General features: G+C 37.2%; 2 protein-coding genes across 4 annotated transcripts in view; one reads left to right on the forward strand and one right to left on the reverse strand.

Moving 5' to 3' along the window:
* LOC140848000 (serine/threonine-protein kinase TAO1-like) overlaps positions 1-20,059 on the forward strand; it is a 398,025-nt gene that overhangs the window by 360,275 nt on the left and 17,691 nt on the right. For both annotated transcript variants that reach the window (XM_073230047.1, XM_073230048.1), the window contains exons 17-21: positions 3,171-3,299; positions 5,798-6,001; positions 7,464-7,703; positions 11,851-12,033; positions 12,924-13,155. In XM_073230047.1, coding sequence (XP_073086148.1) covers positions 3,171-3,299; positions 5,798-6,001; positions 7,464-7,703; positions 11,851-12,033; positions 12,924-13,155 — 988 coding nt within the window. The remainder of the gene's footprint in view (positions 1-3,170; positions 3,300-5,797; positions 6,002-7,463; positions 7,704-11,850; positions 12,034-12,923; positions 13,156-20,059) is intronic.
* The window catches only part of LOC140848002 (serine/threonine-protein kinase TAO3-like), a 66,134-nt gene that overhangs the window by 37,009 nt on the left and 9,066 nt on the right, over positions 1-20,059 (reverse strand). The window contains exon 2 of one of the 2 annotated variants that reach the window (XR_012128431.1): positions 13,250-18,069. The exons of the other annotated variant lie outside the window; for it this stretch is intronic. The gene's annotated coding sequence lies outside the window, so the exon portion shown is untranslated. Of the gene's footprint in view, positions 1-13,249; positions 18,070-20,059 lie in introns of those variants that run through there. 2 annotated transcript variants of the gene reach the window in all.

A 20,059-nucleotide genomic window follows, 5' to 3' on the forward strand; every position in this document is an offset into this window, starting at 1 on the left:
TTTGGTACTGGCAGAAGAAAAGACCCAAAGACCAATAGAACAGGCTAGGGATCCCAGATATAAACCCAAGAAAATGTGTTTAATTAATATACCATAATGGAGCCATGGTCATATAATGGGGAAATGGTAGTGTCTTCAACAACTGGTGTTGGCAAAACTGGACCGCTACATGCAAGAGAATGAAATTGGATTATTGTCTAACCCCATACACAAAAATAAACTTGAAATGGATCAAAGACCTGAATGTAAGTCATGAAACCATAAAACTCTTAGAAGATAACATATGCAAAATCTCTTGAATATAAACATGAGCAACTTTTTCCTGGATGCATCTCCTTGGGCAAGGGAAACAAAAGCAAAAATGAACAAATGGGACTACATCAAGCTTCTGTATAGCAATAGACACCATCAGCAGAACAAAAGGCATCCTACAGTATGGGAGACTATATTTGTAAACAACATATCCGACAAGTGATTAACATTCAAAATATGTAAAGCGTTCACATGCCTCAACACCCAAAAAGCAAATAACCCAATTAAAAAATGGTCACAGGATATGAACAGACGCTTCTCCAAAGAAGAAATTCATATGGCCAAGAGGCACTTGAAAAGATGCTCCATATCACTAATTATCAGGGAAATGCAAATTAAAAGCACAATGAGATATCACCTCATACCATTTAGCATGGCCAACATCGAAAAGACTAGGAACAACAAATGGTGGCTAGAATGCTGAGGAAGGGGATCCCCCCTACACTGCCGGTGGGAATGTAAACTAGTTCAACCATTGTGGATAGCAATATGGAGGTGCCTCAAAAAACTAAAAATAGAAATTCCATTTGACCCACGAATTCCACTCCTAGGAATTTACCCAGAGAAAAAAAGTTGTCAGATTCAAGAAGACATATGCACCCCTATGTTTATCACAGCACTATTTACAATAGCCAAGATATGGAAGCAACCTAAGTTTCCATCAGTACATGGATGGATAAAGAAGAATTGGTACATATGCACAATGGAATACTATTCAGCCATAAGAAAGAAACAAATCCTACCATTTGCAGCAACATGTATGTAGCTAGACAGTATTATGCTCAGTGAAATAAGTTAGGGAGAGAAACACAAGTACCAAATTATTTCCCTTTTTTGTGGAGTATAACAATGAAGCAAAACTGAAGGAACAAAGCAGCAGACTCACAAACTCCAAGAAGGAACTAGCAGTTACCAAAGGGGAGGGGTGCGGGAGGGCAGTTGAGCAGGGAGGGAGAAGGGCATTGAGGGCTATTACGATCAGTATACATGGTGTGGGTAGGATCATGGGGAAGACAGCGTAGCACAGAAAAGACATGTAGTGATGTGGCATCTTACAACACCAATGGACAGTGATGGCAATGGGGTATGGGGGGAACTCGATGATATATGTGGATGAATGTAGTAACCACGATATTTTCCATTTGAAACTTTATGAGTACACATCTTACTCATAAGAGTGTATATCAATGAAAGCTTAATGAAAAAAAAAAGTCATTAAGTATTCTGTTCTAGGCCTTGGGTACTTTGGTTATCTGAGAAGTTTGATAAATCAGTTAGTAGGTGATTTACGTGTCAAAAAACATTCATCATTCTCTATGTACTTTTTGGAAACCTTAAATTTTTAGTAGCATTTTTATATCAGAAGAATTGAAGAGTACTGTTGTATACAGAGAATGTTAAATTAAGAGGAATTAAGAGGGTTTCAGATTCAGATTTAACCCATTTGTTTACTACAAGTAAGTATCATTCTACTGTATGATAAAGGTGCATTTTTTAGGAGTCTTTTGTGAAAACTGATTTCTAATTTCCCAGGTGTCCCATTAGTTTCAATTTATTTTGATAATCACAGTTGTCAAGTAAAATGTAAACTTCTCAGTAAATTTACACCATATCTTAAAATATGTCTGGCTAGTCTGCCCTGGGGCATTTATACCTGTCCTGTTCACCCTTCCCTGCAAAAAAAAGAAGAATCACTCTCTCACAGGAACAGAGAATTTAGGAAAATAATTTCTGGTGTAAATGAATATTTGATTTTGAAATAATTTGGTGAAAGAATGTAGAAATATTTAGAATCCTGTTTGGTGTTGTACTTTCTTGAATACTTTGTAAAGAGGTAGATACTAACATTTTTGGGAAAGGAATTCATGAAACAGGATGTACAATATGATTTTATATTTGTTTTATATATTTATATCAATATCTATACATGCCTAGAGAAAAATAGGAAGGGTATGCACCAAAATGTTTATATTGGTTATCTCTGGGTGGTAAAATCATGCAAGATTTTTCTTTGTGTTTTTCTGTATTTCCTAAATGTTCTACAATGGATATGTATAGTTCACCCTCAAATAACATAGGGTCAAACTGCACAGGCCCATTTATACACATTTTTTTTCAATAAAGGTCTTGGAAAATGTTTTGGGAGACAGTTTAAAAGATCATTTTCTTTTTTCTAGCTTTCTTTATTATAGAATACAGTATAGAATTTATACAACATACAGAATATGTGTGAATATCTGTTCATGTTGTTAGTAAGGCTGCCAGTCAGCAGTATGCTTTTAATAGTTAAGTTTTTGGGGAATGAAAAGTTATAGGAGGATTTTTATACTCTGTTGGGAGTCAGCACCCCTAATCCCCACATTGTTTAAGGGTCAACTATTGCATGTATCATCAGAAATAAAATAATAATATACAGGTATTTAATATTTAACATTTTCATATTATTTAAAATACAAATTAAAAGTCAGGGTTTAATTTGAAGATGATGTATTACATTGTTTAATACACAAGTCAAGCTAGATAAAAGGTCATAACTTAATTACATTTGTTTTGTTTTATTAGTGGGGTGGGTCGGGCAGCATACTCCACTTAACTGGGGGAAATAAGGTGGAAACACTGAGCATGTAAAAGATCAGCATTTTAAAGATGAGTTCCATTTTAGTGGTTGTCTGAAATTCAAATCATAAGGATGCTGAGTAATACTTCTTAATAATTTATTGGATATTCTTGTTTTGGTAATGATTATATTGATTTTATATTCTTAGGTGGGAGGAAATATCCTTGCTAATGTGTATTAAACTGCTGCTTTGAAGCTTATCTACTTAGCTAATTTGATCCATTTAAAAATTTTCCTATAGGCTAAAGTGATGTCCAACGAGGCGAAAAAATTTCAGCAACGTATTCAGGCTGAGCAGAAGAAAGAACTGAATAGCCTTTTGAAGACCCAGAGGAGAGAATACAAACTTCGAAAGGAACAGCTTAAGGAGGTATTTACTTTATAAAAATTTTCAAGCCACTTACCTGCTTACTGGTTATATCCAATATTGATCTACTCATAGAACCATTAAGATAAATTTTTCTTTTCTTTGTGGCTGCCACTTTTTAAGTGAGGACATTGATTATAACCTATTACTTTTCAATGGCTGAGATCCTCAGTTGAGTGGGATCTAAAAAGTGATCTCTTGAAAATGTGAATTATTTTATAAAGCTATTATTTAGTAGCTTTCCTAAGCACTTCTTAAGTAATTGAGTCACTGGAAATAAAAATAGTTTAGCTGTGAAAAAGAGCCATACATCTCTTCCTTTAAAAGTAAATCATACCTTCTTACTTTGGGCTCAGATTACAATAATTTGTTCTTATTCTGATTTTAACACAGAAGAAGGATAAGAGGCATTTCTTCTCATCCCATTTTCCTTAATAGGAAAGCATGCTAATTATGTCTTTATGGCTACAGGATTTCATGTGTGTTTGCCCTTTATGTGCTGCTTTCTTGAACTTATTTTTATCGCAGATCTAGTCTAACTGTGAGGAAAGCCATGTTGTCCTAAGGCAATTTCTGAAAGGGGATTATTATTCAGGATAGTGGTCAGGACAGGAAAATGATATGTGTCAACTACAGCATATTTATTATATTGCAGAGAATATAAATCAGCCATCTTTTGTAGGTATAAGATGATTTTTCAGAGACTATTGACCTTATGGTTCTTCACCTGTTACTCAAGAAAGAAACCAATTCTTTATTACTTTTGTGGATAAGATACTCAAACACATAAATATAAAAAGCACATGAACTTGTAGTTCTCAACTGAAGGATGTCAATGAGAAGACAGAGAGAATACAGGCATATACGCAAAGAATCATTTGACTATGTTTTCCAAAATCTTTTGCCAAGGAAATTCCCCACCCATCGAGACTTCCCCAGTTTACACCCTCTTTTACAGACTGATGGACTGAAATTTTTAGTCCATGTAATTAATTATTATCACACAGATAAATTAATCTTGATAAAATAACCATAATCTCTTTGGTATAGTGCTTTTATGTGTGTAGGAACTTGACCTATATTTAGACAAATAAGTCTTATTAAGGACATTGGTGGCACAAAGCCTTGCTATATATACCCTGCTGAGTGAGGTTCATTGATAAGATTTTTCTAAGTTTGAAGAATATAACCTGCTATGTATTCCCATTACTATAATCTAAAAGCTAAAGTCAATACTAGAACATGGGATTTGAAAAGATGGTAAATAGGATTCCCAACTGTAAATAAATATCCAAAAAAATGCAGTTCTATAGTTGTTTCCTAGTGAAATGAGGTTTCAGTTTTATAAATGAATATGTTGTTTTAGATAATCCTTTAAGCATATAATTCATAGTCTAATAAGTCCGTTTTCTTTTAGAAGGTAGTTTTGTGTCTGCGTATGTCTGTGTGTGTGTGTGTGTGTTCATTTAGAATGATTATTATCAGTGTAGAGGAAGGGACATACTATAGTCCTGTGGGTGGGAAATTTCCTTGGCAAAAGATTTTGAAAAACATAGCCAAGTGATTCTGTATATGCCTGTATTATCCCTGTCTTCTCATTGACATCCTTAAGTTGAGAACTACAGACTTATGTGTTTTTTATTTTTATGTGCTTGAATATCTTATCAATGAAAGTAATGAATAATTGGTTTCTTTCTTGAACAACAGATGAAGAACCATAGGTTAACAGTCTCTAAAAATAATCATCTTAGACCTGGGAAAGATGGCTGATTTATATTCTCTGCAAGGTTGATGCATTTTAGGTTGAAATATACTAGTATTAATTAACATCCTTGGGTTTGCATCATTGAATGTATTGTCAATATTCTCATCTTGTCCAGTATAAATACATTCTTTTTAGGTAGTTTGTGAGATGATATTTGAAATGCTGTAGAAAAACATTGGTCTTGCCTTTTTCAGTGGTTATAGTGCTGAATCTATTCTAAAAGGTCTCTATTTTCCTTTAGTTTTGTTGATTTTCCATTTAATTTCCGGTCTTTTATACTGAACCCATCCTTAACTTTGCCAAAAACTTAGCATTTCTATTGTTGAAACCAAGAAATGAGCCATAACTATAATTTAACCTTAATTTTAAATCATTAATGATTTTAACTTGAAAGCACTGTCTTGTTCCCTTTTTTGGAGGACTTTAAATAAAGATGTTTTACTTCATTCACCAATCATTGTGTGCTTTCAAAGCTATGAGCCATCCTAAATATAGCTGTGCAAAGCTAAAAAGTATGCGTGTTTTCTAGTGTATGTTTTCTCTTTTCTTGTCCTACTTCATGGATAACTCCAGAAACAGAAAAATACTACCTACCTCCTTTAAGGTCATTGCCCTGCCTGCCCATGAGAGAGGGCACAAATTAAGTACTTTTACTGAAGATTACCAGCTAGCAAATAGTATATTCGTGTAGTTAATTTTTATGTATTTTGAACTCAGTTGTTTTTTATCTTGCCAGGAGCTGAATGAAAACAAGAGCACCCCAAGAAAAGAAAAACAGGAATGGCTTTCAAAGCAGAAAGAGAACATACAGCATTTCCAAGAAGAGGAAAAGACCAATCTTCTTCAGCGTCAGAGACGGTACCTAGAGCTGCAATGCCGTCGCTTCGAAAGAAAGCTGTTACTCGGGTGCCATAACTTGGAGCAGGACCTTGTCAGGGAGGTATGTGTAAATGGTGTGAAATCAGAATCTTCCTGAAAATATGTCAGTCACATCCCACCCTTAGGGCCTTAGAGCATCTCTGCTTGCCTTTGCCTAAGTCCTTCTTCCCTGTAACCCACCCCCCACCGTTCGCCTCCTCCCTCACTTCATATCTCCTCAATTCTGATCTCCAAATCCTCCTCCCTTCTTTAAATATTCTTGCACTCCTCTCTCTCTCTCTCTCTCTCTCTCTCTCTCTCACACACCACACACATACACATGTACGTGCACACACTTTTTATGGGGATCTCTCTCTCCCCAAGTAGAATGGAAATTAGATGAAGTCCCAGGTTCTGTTCAGGGCTTTTATATCCAGTGGCTATATATCCAGTGGCTAGATATATCCAGGCCTTGTAGCTAGTGGCTGGCCCATAATAGGTATTCAATAAATATGTATTAAGTAAATATATAATAAATATTAATTCCATGAATGAAAGAACTGTTAATTTTTAAATATAAGAAAATTAATTGGATAACTGATGCCTTTTCATCCGAAATGGGTGCCATGAAGGTATATACTACCATTTAACATAATTGTATAATCATGAAATTATTCATTGGGAATATGTAGAAACTTATGACAATGAAAACAACAGTTCTCATTATCAGGTATACCTATGAGCATAGATCAATTTATTTCCAAGAGTGGCTTAAAATAAACTTCAAGTATAACATAATTATTCAAATTCAGTAATAAAGAAATTCAAATGAAAACAATTGCATCAATTAGATAAGATCGGTCTAAAAAATTGGTAAGTCCTAGTAGTGGCATGGTAAAGTGGTCAATGTTGGTAAGAATATAAATTGACACTGCTATTTTGGAGCATAATTCAGCAGCTTTAACCATTTAATTTGCACGTATCTTCTACCCATCGAATCCGCTTCTAGAATTCTATCCTAAAGAAATAGTAACATAATTATATGGTGTATCATGTGTAGATGTTTATTGAAAATTTGTCATAAAACAAGAAATAGAAAAACTATGGCATCAGAAAGCAGAAGCTTCCTATAAAAATTTTTTTAAAAATCTGTCCATTATATTTTTAGGTAAAGAAATCATATTATATGCCTATAATATATATTGTTATTCAATTTTAAAACTGTATGTTTTTGTGTAATAGTTGTGTCACGATAAGCGTGGGGATGCTTGGGAAACATGCACCAAATGTTGGCCCCTGGAGAAGGGGCAGCAGAGGCAAAGGGGGTACGTCTGACTTCCTTCTACATAGAAAAAGAGAGAGAATGTGTGTATGTGTGTGTGTTGTACATTTGATCTTTTAAACTGAAAAAAATTGTAGTAACATTTATTGATCATGAGGTAGGTATTCTGACAGCTTTCCACTTATGAACTCATTTCAAGGATTTTTTTTCTCCTGGCATTGTACATCAGCAAATTTCACCTTTGTCTTTTTTTATGGATTAGGAATTAAATAAAAGAAAGGCTCACAAGGACTTAGAGCATGCAATGCTGCTGCGACAGCATGAGTCCATGAAAGAACTGGAGTTCCGCCACCTCAACACAGTGCAGAAGATGCGCTGTGAGTTGATGAGTCTGCAGCATCAAACCGAGCTCACTGACCAGCTGGAGCGTAATAAACGGAGAGAGCGAGAACTTAGGCGGAAGCATGTCATGCAGGTTCGACAGCAGCCTCAGAGTCTGAAGGTACCTTTAGCCTAAGCTTCTTGGCAAAGGAGAACAGATAAAAGGCATCACGTAAACAGTAAAAGTCTAAGCCAGATGTCTGTCATCAAGAAATTAAATAAGCTTTTTTCTTTTCATTTTTAGCATGTTTGGTTAGTGTTGGTGTAGAGGGTCTATGGCTACAGACTTCTGCTTGTGTATTTCTCAGCAGAGTACCAAAAAATGGCCAGAACTTTTTAACTGTGGAAAGTGTCATAAATAAGATTCAAAATTCTCATTTTAAGTGCACCCAAATGTCCAGTGTTGATACTACAGTCTACATATCAACATACTAACCTGCTGGCTTCTCTCTGTTGTTCCAAGTTTTATAGTTTTGGAATCTTATTTCTCTGAATGTGATTTGTATCCAAAAGAGTCCGTAAGTTCTTAATTAGTACAGAAACCAGTGAATGAAAAATGCCTTTTTACCCCCTCTCCCTTCATTGTCAATACTCATCTTTAGAGGAATAGTGGAATTATCACACTGTTACTCCCATTCTTTCTGTGTTTGGTAACATAGGTAAGACCAGGGCATGTGTAGTTGGAGTGTATTTTTAATTAGTACATCAGAGTGAAGCAAGGTATTATATGCTCTCTTGTAGACAAATAAGGAAAGACAAGTGTTGGTGATATATAATATCAAAGGACTTTAAATTTTGTATTTGCTTTGATAGAGAAATATATTTATATGATGCCAAAGTGTATTTATTATAAAGTTAAAGGTTTCCCTCTCCTTGTTCTTTAGGCCACCTGGTCCAGCCCCCTCTACCAAAATCAACCAGAGTTAACAATTCCAAGGAATTTTCAAATTTTATAACTTGTAATGAATATGTGAAGTATAATCACATGAATCTTAATAAACAAAAAACCAAAATGACCCACTATATATGTTGTCACCCACAGTAGTACCTCAGTTAATCTGTACATGTCTGCCCATTGTAAACTTGTATTTACATCCAATAAGGCCCCGGTTCCACACTATCTTCTTTATCCCCTTTTTCAAACTCTTTGACAATTTAACTATAAAACTATCAGGTAACAACACTTACCTGAATAACTCTCCTGAAGTGAAGTGAAATTCACTCACAGAAGTAATCTGTGTCCAAACCAGAAGCTAAACCACACCTAGTGGTGTCTCTGATTCCTATTCAACTCCATTCATACAAGTTGTCCTGAACAAAACACAGAACCAAAGCTAAGATTTGCCCTTTCCTTGTGAATCTAAGTCAAATTTTATACTTTGCTGTATCTTCAAAACAGCTAATGAACATTGTTTACAGAGTGGCTCATACGTTGACTACCCTCATAATCGTCATTAGTTAATGCTTATGACAATCAGAATTCATAATGATTTTCCAGATTTACTTTGTCTTTGTAGTGGGTACATAGTAGGGTTTCCCACCAAAAGATATTTAAAGCATGTCTATAAAATGAATTACAGTTTTAAAGTGAGCAGCGCCCAGAAGTAAACCAACCTGAAAGCTTCTTTAGTTTTCTTTGGTCAGACCATAAATCTGATACGACTTCATTTCTCTGGGGCTTGGGAGAGGTTAGTTGTTTGCTGTTTAACCCTCCCTTTTGGTTCCCTGCTGTGGCAGCCTTCTCAGTTTGAATGCTTGTAGACACTAGTCTGATTTTCACAGATACTGTTAAAAAATCGAGGGGAAAGATAATGTCTCACAGTCACAGTCAGACTTCAGATAGAAAGCGTCCTTCTCATGATACATAAGCTCAAGATTTTCCATAAAAGAAATTGTTTTGTTACTTTAGTCGGAAAGGAAAGAAAGTCACCATGTTCCACTACAGTCACTTTCCATCAGCGTAGTAAGACACTATAGAGTCATTGCTGTCTTCTCCGTGCTGTGCTGCGTTCCCCGTGACCCCACTATATTGTGAGTGCTAATAATAGTGCCCTTAATCCCCTTCTCTGTCCCTCCCCACCCACGTTCCCCAACCCCTTCCCTTTGGTAACCCTGCTCCCTTCTTAGAGAAAACAGACTCTATTTTAACATCATGTCATTTCATTTACGTAAGTAATAGTTGTAACCTTTTTAGGTAAATTTGTACTTACTAAGTAGTAGTTCAACTTCAATAGCTGCAACTATTCCAACTTTCTCCAAGACTTTAAGGGGGATAGGAGGACTTCAGTTTGCACACTTAGGTAAGCTGACAGTATTTGTAGACACTGGGGCACCATTTCTGAGGAATAACGTGGGTAAACACCTATTGTTTATCTGCCATTTCTTCATCTGCCATTAGGTGATGTTTTGTCAGTAATAAGTGATTAAGAAACAACTGGAACATGTTTATCCTGCTTTCACTTGAGTGAAACATTGAGGAATATAGTTTGTTCTTGGTATAAGTATTAATCTTGTCGAAAAAATTTTCCAGGGCATTCCTTTTTGTCATTAGCTAGTGATATGGAGTGACTAGTTTTCTTGGCAATATATTTGAATATTTAAAAGTTTTTTAAAGAATGGAGGCTGTTACACAAAGTCAGAAGAGAATTCTAAATTTCATTGTTCCATTTCTGGCTAACTTGGAGGAATTTTATTAACCAAGGGCAGTATTTAAGAGCAGTGCTAAGAGTAACTAAACCAAGAGTTTGTCTTTCTAGCTAGACATTTCTTGACCCTTCACTGAATAAAGGTACATGACTATGACTTAGTACCTCAATTGGTGTAAAATGCAGAAAAGGATATATATTTGATTTTGTAGTATTGGAGCAAAGAGTGTGAACTAGTTCCCTGACAAGAGTGTTTGGTCATACACACATTTGCACACTTAGTCAACCATTCAATATCTGGCAGTATATATATTGAGGTAAATAATTTCAACTATAGGTTCTGCCTTTGTGTAGCAAATGAGTGTTGTTACTTGTAGGCCTGATGGGTACACCTTATGAAATAGATCTCATCTTGCTAAGTTTTGTTGAACCTTGAGTTCATAGAATAATTAACCTGTGATTTAAAGCCAGAGTTATTCTGTCTCTGAACTCAAATTATTTTATCTCAAAAATGTTTATGTAGTTCATGTCTGTTATCATTACCACAAGAAGGGTTGTCCCTTCCCTTGCCTCATAACTTTTCTTTGACCTTTGAAAAATTAGTTAGCTGACTTTCAGGTTTTTGCTCGTGGTGCTAAAGAGTAAACCCTAAGGAGAAGCAGGCCCAAAACTTACCCATCTTAACTGAGCAGTATGACCGCAACATTAATGAAATGCTCTCCACTTGAGCTGTAAGTTTACTTTACTTAGGCAAAACAAATTTAGTGCCCCTTTCCTTCCACCACCTGAATAAAATCCCAACAATTGAAATATTAAGTCAGAAATGAAAACTCTGCTGCACCTTGGGAAATAGTCATGGTGGCCCATATTCTTCTTGTTCTCAGCATTGCTTGGAAATATGCATGATGCATATGTAATTCTCTTTGATACATTTGGACATGAGGCTCCACATAGGCTCTCTGCTGGTGCCTTGCAGACGTTCAGTACATATACCAACAGCGCATCAAGATTGGAGAAGCAACTTTGTTAAGCAGTGTTCAAAAAGTAGTACTTTATCGGGAATCCAGATGGTCACATTTGAGTGCAGCTACAAAATAGTTGCTATGTAAGTTTACAGACTTTTTCTTAATGGGCCAGATAGTAAATATTTTAGGAGGAAAAATTGAGGTTGTTATGTGGATATTTACATAGCCATTTAAAATGTGACCATTTCAGAATGTAAAAGACCATTCCTAATTAGTGGACTATTGAAAAACAAAAACAAAAAATCAGGTAGCTGTTCAGATTTGGCCCATAAGCGGTAGCATTAAATAAATAACCTGTTCTATACTTATTTCCATTGGAGAGAAGAGATTCACAGTCTTATATCAATCAGAGTCTCTGTTTTTCTTTAAAAAATAATGATTTTTTAGGCATCATCCAAATAGCTTATGATAGCTTTATCCTTATAACGCCGTCATTGGTTGCTGTGTTTTCCTTTTCCAGAGAGGTTTACTCCAAGATGTAAAAGAGAACAGTTGTGCCCTATGGAAGAGTAGTCTGTCTTCACTTACACCTCCTCCTTTCCATAGGTCATGAGAAGGCAGCTCACAGGAGGATATATGTTTTCTTTCTCTCTTTCAGCGGCATTTGGATGAAGCACAGGAGGCAGAGTGCCAGGCTTTGAAAACGCAGCTGCAGCAGGAACTGGAGCTGTTGACTGAACTTCAGAGCAAGATCAGAATGCAGGTTGAGGCACAACACGCTCAAGAGCTTCGGGAGCTTGAAGAGAGGGTCTCCCTCCGCAAGGCACTCTTAAAACAACAGGTATATGTAATAGAAAAAAGTAATTGTGCCAGTATTTGCTTTCATCAAAATCATTTCATAAATATATTTTCATGATGACAGAGGTGGCATTAGATTGTCTTGACAATACCATATTTCCTTAATTCTAGTTTTGGTAGTGTTTTCTTTTTCTTTAAAATTACTGATTCAGTAATGAACCTTAAAATTAATGAGTGTGATATATTAAAGGAATATACTTAAGTAGTAATTGCTAGAGGAATGATGTGGAGTTATGCGAAGACAGTTGAATTGTAAAAGGATAGCTCTGGCTCCGGCTTCCTCACTTCTTTGTGTACCTAGTTGTACCTAAAGAAATTGGACAGAAACTTGGATAGTGAAGGAAAAAACTTTAGTAATTGCTTGAGAGAGACAAGGAAAAGGGATCAGGAATATACTTTATTCATTCATCCCTGTTCTCAAACTGTACAAATTGATGCATTACTAGAAAAGAGAAGATAAAACCAGTTTTACACAGATGAAGAGTCAGGCTGAAAATATTATTTCTAGATGTAGCTTTATTTATTTTACTTATTCTTTGTCATATATATTAGAACATGAATCCCTAAATTCACTTGTGTCCTTTAAGGTACTGAGGCTGTGTGTGTGTGTGTGAGTGTGTGTGCCTTGATTTATTATTTCAATACATTATTACCTTTGCTTTTAAGAACTTGATTTTACACATTTTAGCAATATAAGTTATATATGATTTCTATAGTTGATCTCTTTGATTTTTAAATGTACATCGTTTAAAATAGCCAGTGTGGACATTTTTATGATTCACTTTAAACCATAATAATTATTGTTTCTTTAGTTGATAGATTTTTTAAAATAAATGAGCTTTCTTTTTGCTTTCCCCCACCAACCCACAACAGATGGAAGAAGAGATATTGACATTTCAGAATGAGTGCACTGAAAGGATACGAAGCCTGCTGGAGCGTCGAGCAAAAGAGATGAAAGCTTTCAACTCTGAAAGCGAAGGACTAGGTTTTAGAAACGTCCTTTCTAACCTTGCCCCTGAGGCATTCAGCCACAGCTCCCCCGGATCTCCTCACAGGGGGCATCCCATAGGTGGCCTATCACAAGCCTGGGGACATCCAGTGCAAGGTGAGTCCCCAGCCATGCAGGTCACCGTTCTCAGCCAATGCATGGGGTACCCCGAGGTAGCAGTATGGGAGTTCGCAATAGCCTTCGGGTTCTGAGGCGACAGCTACCAAGGGATGGACAGAACAGGGCATGAACAGAAGCACCAGTGTCACTTGACAAATATCCAATGGGTCACACGTCTTACACGTAACTTAATAATTGAGATTGGCAAGGAGGAGCCAAGAGAGCGGTGTGAGTAGGACAGCAGAAATCTCCTCCCAAAAACATATATATTTTTAAAAATACAACAAATACAACCATTCCTAAAACTGAGACCAGAAGATACAGCCAGGCTACATCTACATCTGTGAGAACCCAGTGCCTCGCATAGGGGGTAAGATACAAGCTGTGGCCAGGAAGGACCCGGGCCACCCCCACCCCAGCTCCTGGCAGGAGGAGAGGAGTCAGAGCAGGGAGGGAGAGGGAGCCCAGAACTGCTAAATACCCAGCCCTAGCCATCTGCACCAGAGCACAGACACACAGTGCATGGTGTGCTGGATACTAGGGAAACTGAACAGTAAAACTGGCAAGCAGGTTCCTCCAGCCAGCGCACCTGGGACAAAAGAAAAGTGAGTGCTTTTTGAAGGTCTTGAAGGGACAGGGGCCTCACAGCTGGACGGAGGCATCCCATCACACTCAGCCTAGCAGCTGGGAATCCCGGGGAACTCCAGGGGCCCAGGTGGTTGACAACACAGCTCGGAGGTCCCTCACAGTGATAAACAGCCTCCCGCCCATTCCCCCTCTGGCGTGGCTCCCCCACAGCAGAGCAGCAGCCTAAAAGTGGCCACGCCAACAGCAACCACGTGGAGCTTACTCCACAGTGGCAGGGCAAGAATCAAAGACCCCCTTTGCACGCAACTGCCCAGTAAAAGCCGCTAGGGGTCACCATTCTCCCAGTAAAGGAAGGCCAGGAGCAAGTGGAAAGGGACTTTGATTTCCCAGCTGACACATGTCCCAACTGCCTACAACTACCTCTATCACCATGAAAAGGTAGAAGAATTTGATACAGATCAGACTAACCCAGACATCCTCCCTTGAGAGGGAATCTGAGGAGATAAATTTAACCAATCTTCCTGAAAAAGAATTCAAAGTAAAGGTCATAACTATGCTGCTGGACTTGCAGAGAAATATGCAAGAGCTAAGGAGGGAGAATACAGAAATAAAACAATCTCTGGAAGGTCTTAAAAGCAGAATGGATGAGATGCAAGAGGCCATCAATGGAATAGAAATCAGTGAACAGGAACACTGAGAAGCTAATGCAGAGAGAGACAAAAGGATCTCCAGGAATGAAACAATATTAAGAGAACAGTGTGACCAATTGAAACAGAACAATATCCACATTATAGGGGTAGCAGAAGAAGAAGAAGAGAGAAAAGGGATAGAAAGTATCTTTGAGGAAATAATTACTGAAAACTTCCCCAAACTGGGGGGAGAAAATAGCCTCTCAGACCATGGAAGCACACAGAACTCCCAACACAAGGGACCCAAGGAGGACAACACCAAGACACATAATAATTAAAATGGCAAAGATCAAAGACAAGGACCGAGTATTAAAGGCAGCCAGAGAGAGAAAAAAGGTCACCTACAAAGGAAAATCCATCAGGCTATCATCAGACTTCTCAACAGAAACCTTAAAAGCCAGAAGAGAATGGCATGATATATTTAATGCAATGAAACAGAAGAGCCTTGAATAAAGGATACTGTATCCAGCATGATTATCATTTAAATATGAAGGAGGGATTAAACAATTCCCAGATAAGCAAAAGTTGAGGGAATTTGCCTCCCACAAACCACCTCTACAGGGTATTTTAGAGGGACTGCTCCAGATGGAAGCACTCCTAAGGCTAAACAGATGTTACCAGAGAAAATAAAATCACAGCAAAGAAAGTGGAACAATGAAATATTAACTAAAGGCAAAAATTAAAATCAACTACCCTCAAAATCAGTCAAAGAAACACAAAAGAGCACACACACACACACACAAAAATCTAACATACAAAGAATGGAGGAAGAGGAATAAGAAGAGACAGAAATAAAGAATCATCAGACTGTGTTTATAATAGCTTAAGAAGTGAGTGATGTTAGACAGTAAGGTAGTAAAGAAGCTAACCGTGAACCTTTGGTAAACAAAACCTAAAGCCTACAATGCAATAAGTTCATATCTTTCAATACTCACCCTAAATGTAAACGGACTGAATGCACCAATAAAAAGACAGAGAGTAATAGAATGGAGAAAAAGGCAAGACCCATCTATATGCTGCTTCCAAGAGACTCACCTGAAACCCAAAGACATGCACAGACTAAAAGTCAAGGGATGGAGAAAGATATTTCATGCAAAAAACAAGGAGAAAAAAGCAGGTGTTGCAGTACTAGTATCAGACAAAATAGACTTCAAAACAAAGAAAGTCACAAGAGAAAAAGAAGGACATTATATAATGATAAAGGGCTCAATCCAACAAGAGGATATAACCATTATAAACAGATATGCACCCAGTACAGGAGCACCAACATATGTGAAACAAATACTAACAGAATTAAAGGGGGAAATAGAACGCAATGCATTCATTTTAGGAGACTTCAACACACCACTCACTCCAAAGGACAGATCCACCAGACAGAAAACAAGTAAGGACACAGAGGCACTGAACAACACACTAGAACAGATGGACCTAATAGACATCTATAGAACTCTACACCCAAAAGCAACAGGATACACATTCTTCTCAAGTGCACATGGAACATTTTCCAAAATAGACCACATACTAGGCCACAAAAAGAGCCTCAGTAAATTAAAAAAGATTGAAATTCTACCAACCAACTTCTCAGACCACAAAGGCATAAAACTAGAAACAAATTGCACAAAGAAAGCAAAAAGGCTCACAAACACATGGAGGCTTAACAACATGCTCCTAAATACTCAATGGATCAACAACCAAATCAAAATAATTGAGAATGGTCTTTCCGCTGCACAGTCCACCAAAAGGAACTCCCTATAGACATCATCACAAGCAGCCTCCTCACTTGGGTACTACCATGTGGAAGCTGAATACATATGGTATATTTTATTCATATTTGTAAAGCGTTCTGTTTTGTGTTTACTAATTGGGATGTCATAGTATTTAGCTGTCAGGTTTTGTGTTTTGTTTTGGTTTTAACTTTTGGGGAAATTTTATGTAAAGGGGAATTGGTGTGTATGTGTGTTTATCAAATATGCACACACGTGCACACATACAGTGCACATGGTAAAAAGAAACTGTTAGATGGGGGTATTTTCTGAAAACTGCAAAAACAATCCAGCAACGTGGCTTGAGTCATCACTTTTGGACAACTGTGTCCTAAGAAATTTGTGAAAAGATCTAAAGCCTTTCTCTGTATACCCCAGGTTCTTATGAGCCACTCACAGCAGGCAGCATGTGCTAAAACAAGTTATTATGGAAACACACCTGTATACCCTCACCAATGTATTTTGTTTATTAAATAAATGTATTTTGTCTGACTTTTGTTGATAAAATTGGCCTCATTTGGTGTAGGAAAAAAGTGGAAATCCATGAACACTAAAGGGTTGCATTGACTTTTTCAGAGAGTAGAAGACAACCTAATTCTTTTTCTGAATGCTGCAAGCTTGTCAGTGATTTTTTTTTTTTTGTCCATTCAATTGTGCCTTCTTTGTGGCATGGTGAGATGGAGGTGCTTCAGGAGATCACAGGTTTTGTGGAAATTGCATCATCAAACCTGTGAGCCTCCAAAGGGGAAGAAAAAAAGGGTGAGAGGGGCCCCTGAATGCTCATATGATGGGTTTGTTCAGTAGCAGAGTGTGGAGATGAAGCCTATATATATGCTGACGTTTTGTTGCTTATGCTGTGATATGTCATCCTAGCTGAGCTAAGCTCTGTTAACTTCCAAGACCCCAAACAGTACTTTTACTTTGTTTATAGGAAAACAAACACATATAGCCAATACAAATGAAATGCCGGAAGTATATGAATGATGCCATATTTACAGACCGCCATCTCCTGGAATTCTCATCACACTACTTAGACATCATTTGATTACCCCCTTTTGGTTTATGGGGTTTCCTGTTTACAAGTAGAATAGCCCATTATTTAAGTGCTTAGTTGCCATAGTGAGCCAGGAGTCACTCAGCCTGTGACTTTACCAGCTGCTGACTAACCCTGTGCAGGTCTTCTTTTTTTTTTTTTAATTGCTTTTTTTGTTGCTGCAATACTTTACAAACTTCCAGTTCCTTGAGACTTAGTGATTGCTTGGCATCATGTGAACATCACACGACAGAAACACCACTTCCAGAATTCTAAAGCCTCGGTGCTAAAGTACTACTGAAAAGGAACCAGCAAGTTTGGCAAATAAAAAAAAAAAGCAAAAACTATAGTGAGTTATGGTGGTCAGGAAATCTCTTGACGAAAGCTAACTTTTCTTTTCCAGAGAGGGGTATGTTTTGTTTTATTTTGTTTTGTTTTGCAATGAAGGATCCACCCGATGCTGACAGTCAGATGTGACTTGGGGTCCCAACGCTAGTGTGGAGACTGAGCTGCAGGCGGGTGGGGAGCCATGAATATGACTTGAAGGGAAAAAATGTCCTTCCTGGTGAGCACTCAAAGTTCCTTTAGGTCACTGTCCTGCCCTCTCCCCAGTTGTCTTGAAGAACCAGGAGCCCTGCTGCTGACAGATTCCTGCTTTTCACAGAGGGCTCCCAGGTCGAATTCTCCAAGGCCCCCTCAGTGATACTCTCCACCTAGAGCAGACTAATCACCATTGAAATCTTGGTTTTCTCAACCAATGTAAGTCTTCTCCAGGCACGTCAGTCCAGTCTGCCTGAATCCACCCCTTTAGGAGTTTCTAGCATTCCTTTAAAGAGAACTGAGAGAAAAATTAATATTTTAGTGTAAATATTTTAAAAACCAAGTCACAGTAGAATTCACACACAGTCATAGGCAGTGTTCCATGTAGCGCTCTGGTCCATCGTCCTCTTGGCCACGGTTCAGATGACCAGTTTTTAGGTGGACATAACATGTACTTGATTCTACTGAAAGGGACTTTTAATTATTTCAATGTCTCTTCTGCATTCAAATATTGTACAGTATCTCCGACAAATTGAGATATCTACATGTTTAGAGGAAAATGAGAGGACCAAGCTTTAGAATTCATAAAATGTCCAAAAATATAATGGAATTTGATACCTTTTAAAAAATTCTTACTAGATCTGGCTCCTTTACACTACTGAAGCAGACCAGTTTTGCATAGAAAACTCTAAAATCGAAATGGACTTAAATTAGTCAAACTGAATTACTGAGTTCATGCAGACTATATATATGTACTTGTAACATCGTGATTGAATACTGAGTCCAAATGTCTGTCCAGTAGGGCTTTGTTTTTGCCACACAAATCTGATTGAATTGTGTGGCAACCAGTTTTACATCACTATACCTGGATTATTCCATTAAGTTAATTTGAATTAAATATATATAGTGTGCGAAAAGATTCAAATCAGTTCAGTTTAATCATTCAGATTGGTTTGTGTGTGTTTGTAAGATTAACTTCTGAGGAATCTCAATCATGGTAGGAATCATGAAAGAGTAAAAGCAGGAAAATTTGAAAGATTTTGAAAGATCCTGAAGAAAGAAGCAGGCACTTTCTCAATCAGTGTACAAATGTCAACCTTTGTTTAAACTAATACTACCTCCTCCCCAGTGTTCGTGTTCACTTAATATATGTGTGTTTAAGAAAATAAAAAATATGGGAAATTTGTCCAGCATATCAGAAATTTGTAAATGCTGTATCTGGTATCCAGAACTTGGCAGTAAAAACTTTCCTGTGTTCACTATCTCTCCCTTTTTTTAAGTTAACATTTTGAAAATGTAAAACCTCATACCTTGAGATATTCCTTAATTGGGTTCCCTTCCATTCATACATATTTTTCTCCCTTTATTAAAATCAGCTTTATCCCCAAATTACAGTATCTACAGGTATTTTCATTGGTACATAAGGTTAGCTGGAAAATGTATTTATATTATTTTTATTCAGAGCTGCCATTCACTTTTAGTAATTTCTACACCTGGAGATGAATAGCCCTGCATTTAAAGCCACACCCACAGGTATAATATGCTTAGTACTCTAAGCCAAGGATTTACCAGTAAATTGAACTGTTTAGCATAATCCTCATGATGTTCAGCTGCCTAGACATCAGGTAAACACCACTCAGCACACTAAGAAACTGTCCTTGACACTCTTTCCCACTCCCGCCTGTTTCCTCACCCCCTTTTCAAAAACCAAAAACTCTGTTATGAGTGTGTCTGAAAAAGACTTTAGCAACTTTCTGCTTGAAGTACGAAATGTCTGGCATTTTAAACTTTCATAGAGTACATTGTGTTGGACACTGGAATAATACTCTTTATTTTCATTTTCATCTGTGAAAAATGACTTTATTGTACTTGAAACATCTCTTTTGAATTTCTCCATTTGTGCCATTCACTAGTGGAAATAAATTGTATTATACCATGATCTACTGGCTTTTTAAAAAGCTGTTAAGTATGCACATTTTTGGTAGAGCTATTATCATTTGTATGTATATATTATATATACACATGAGTGCCTATATGTGTGTATAGATAGGTGGATGTATCTCATACTGTACACTTCCATCAGGGCACTTAAGGTTCTGTTACTTGGTTATTTCTGTCCTCAGTTAAGGCAAGAATGCATGTGTTTCTTAAGAGTGAGTACTCTGGGTTGATATTTATGAAAAGATGGTCATTAGATGCTATCTTTTCTTTTTTAATACCCTCTTAGCACTTGTGTGGGTGGAAAGAAAGTTGGGTAAAATGTGGATCCATAAGTTGCAATGCAGTAA

This window comes from Manis javanica, chromosome 2, assembly GCF_040802235.1.
Source record: "Manis javanica isolate MJ-LG chromosome 2, MJ_LKY, whole genome shotgun sequence".
In the NCBI taxonomy this organism is placed as follows: domain Eukaryota; kingdom Metazoa; phylum Chordata; class Mammalia; order Pholidota; family Manidae; genus Manis; species Manis javanica.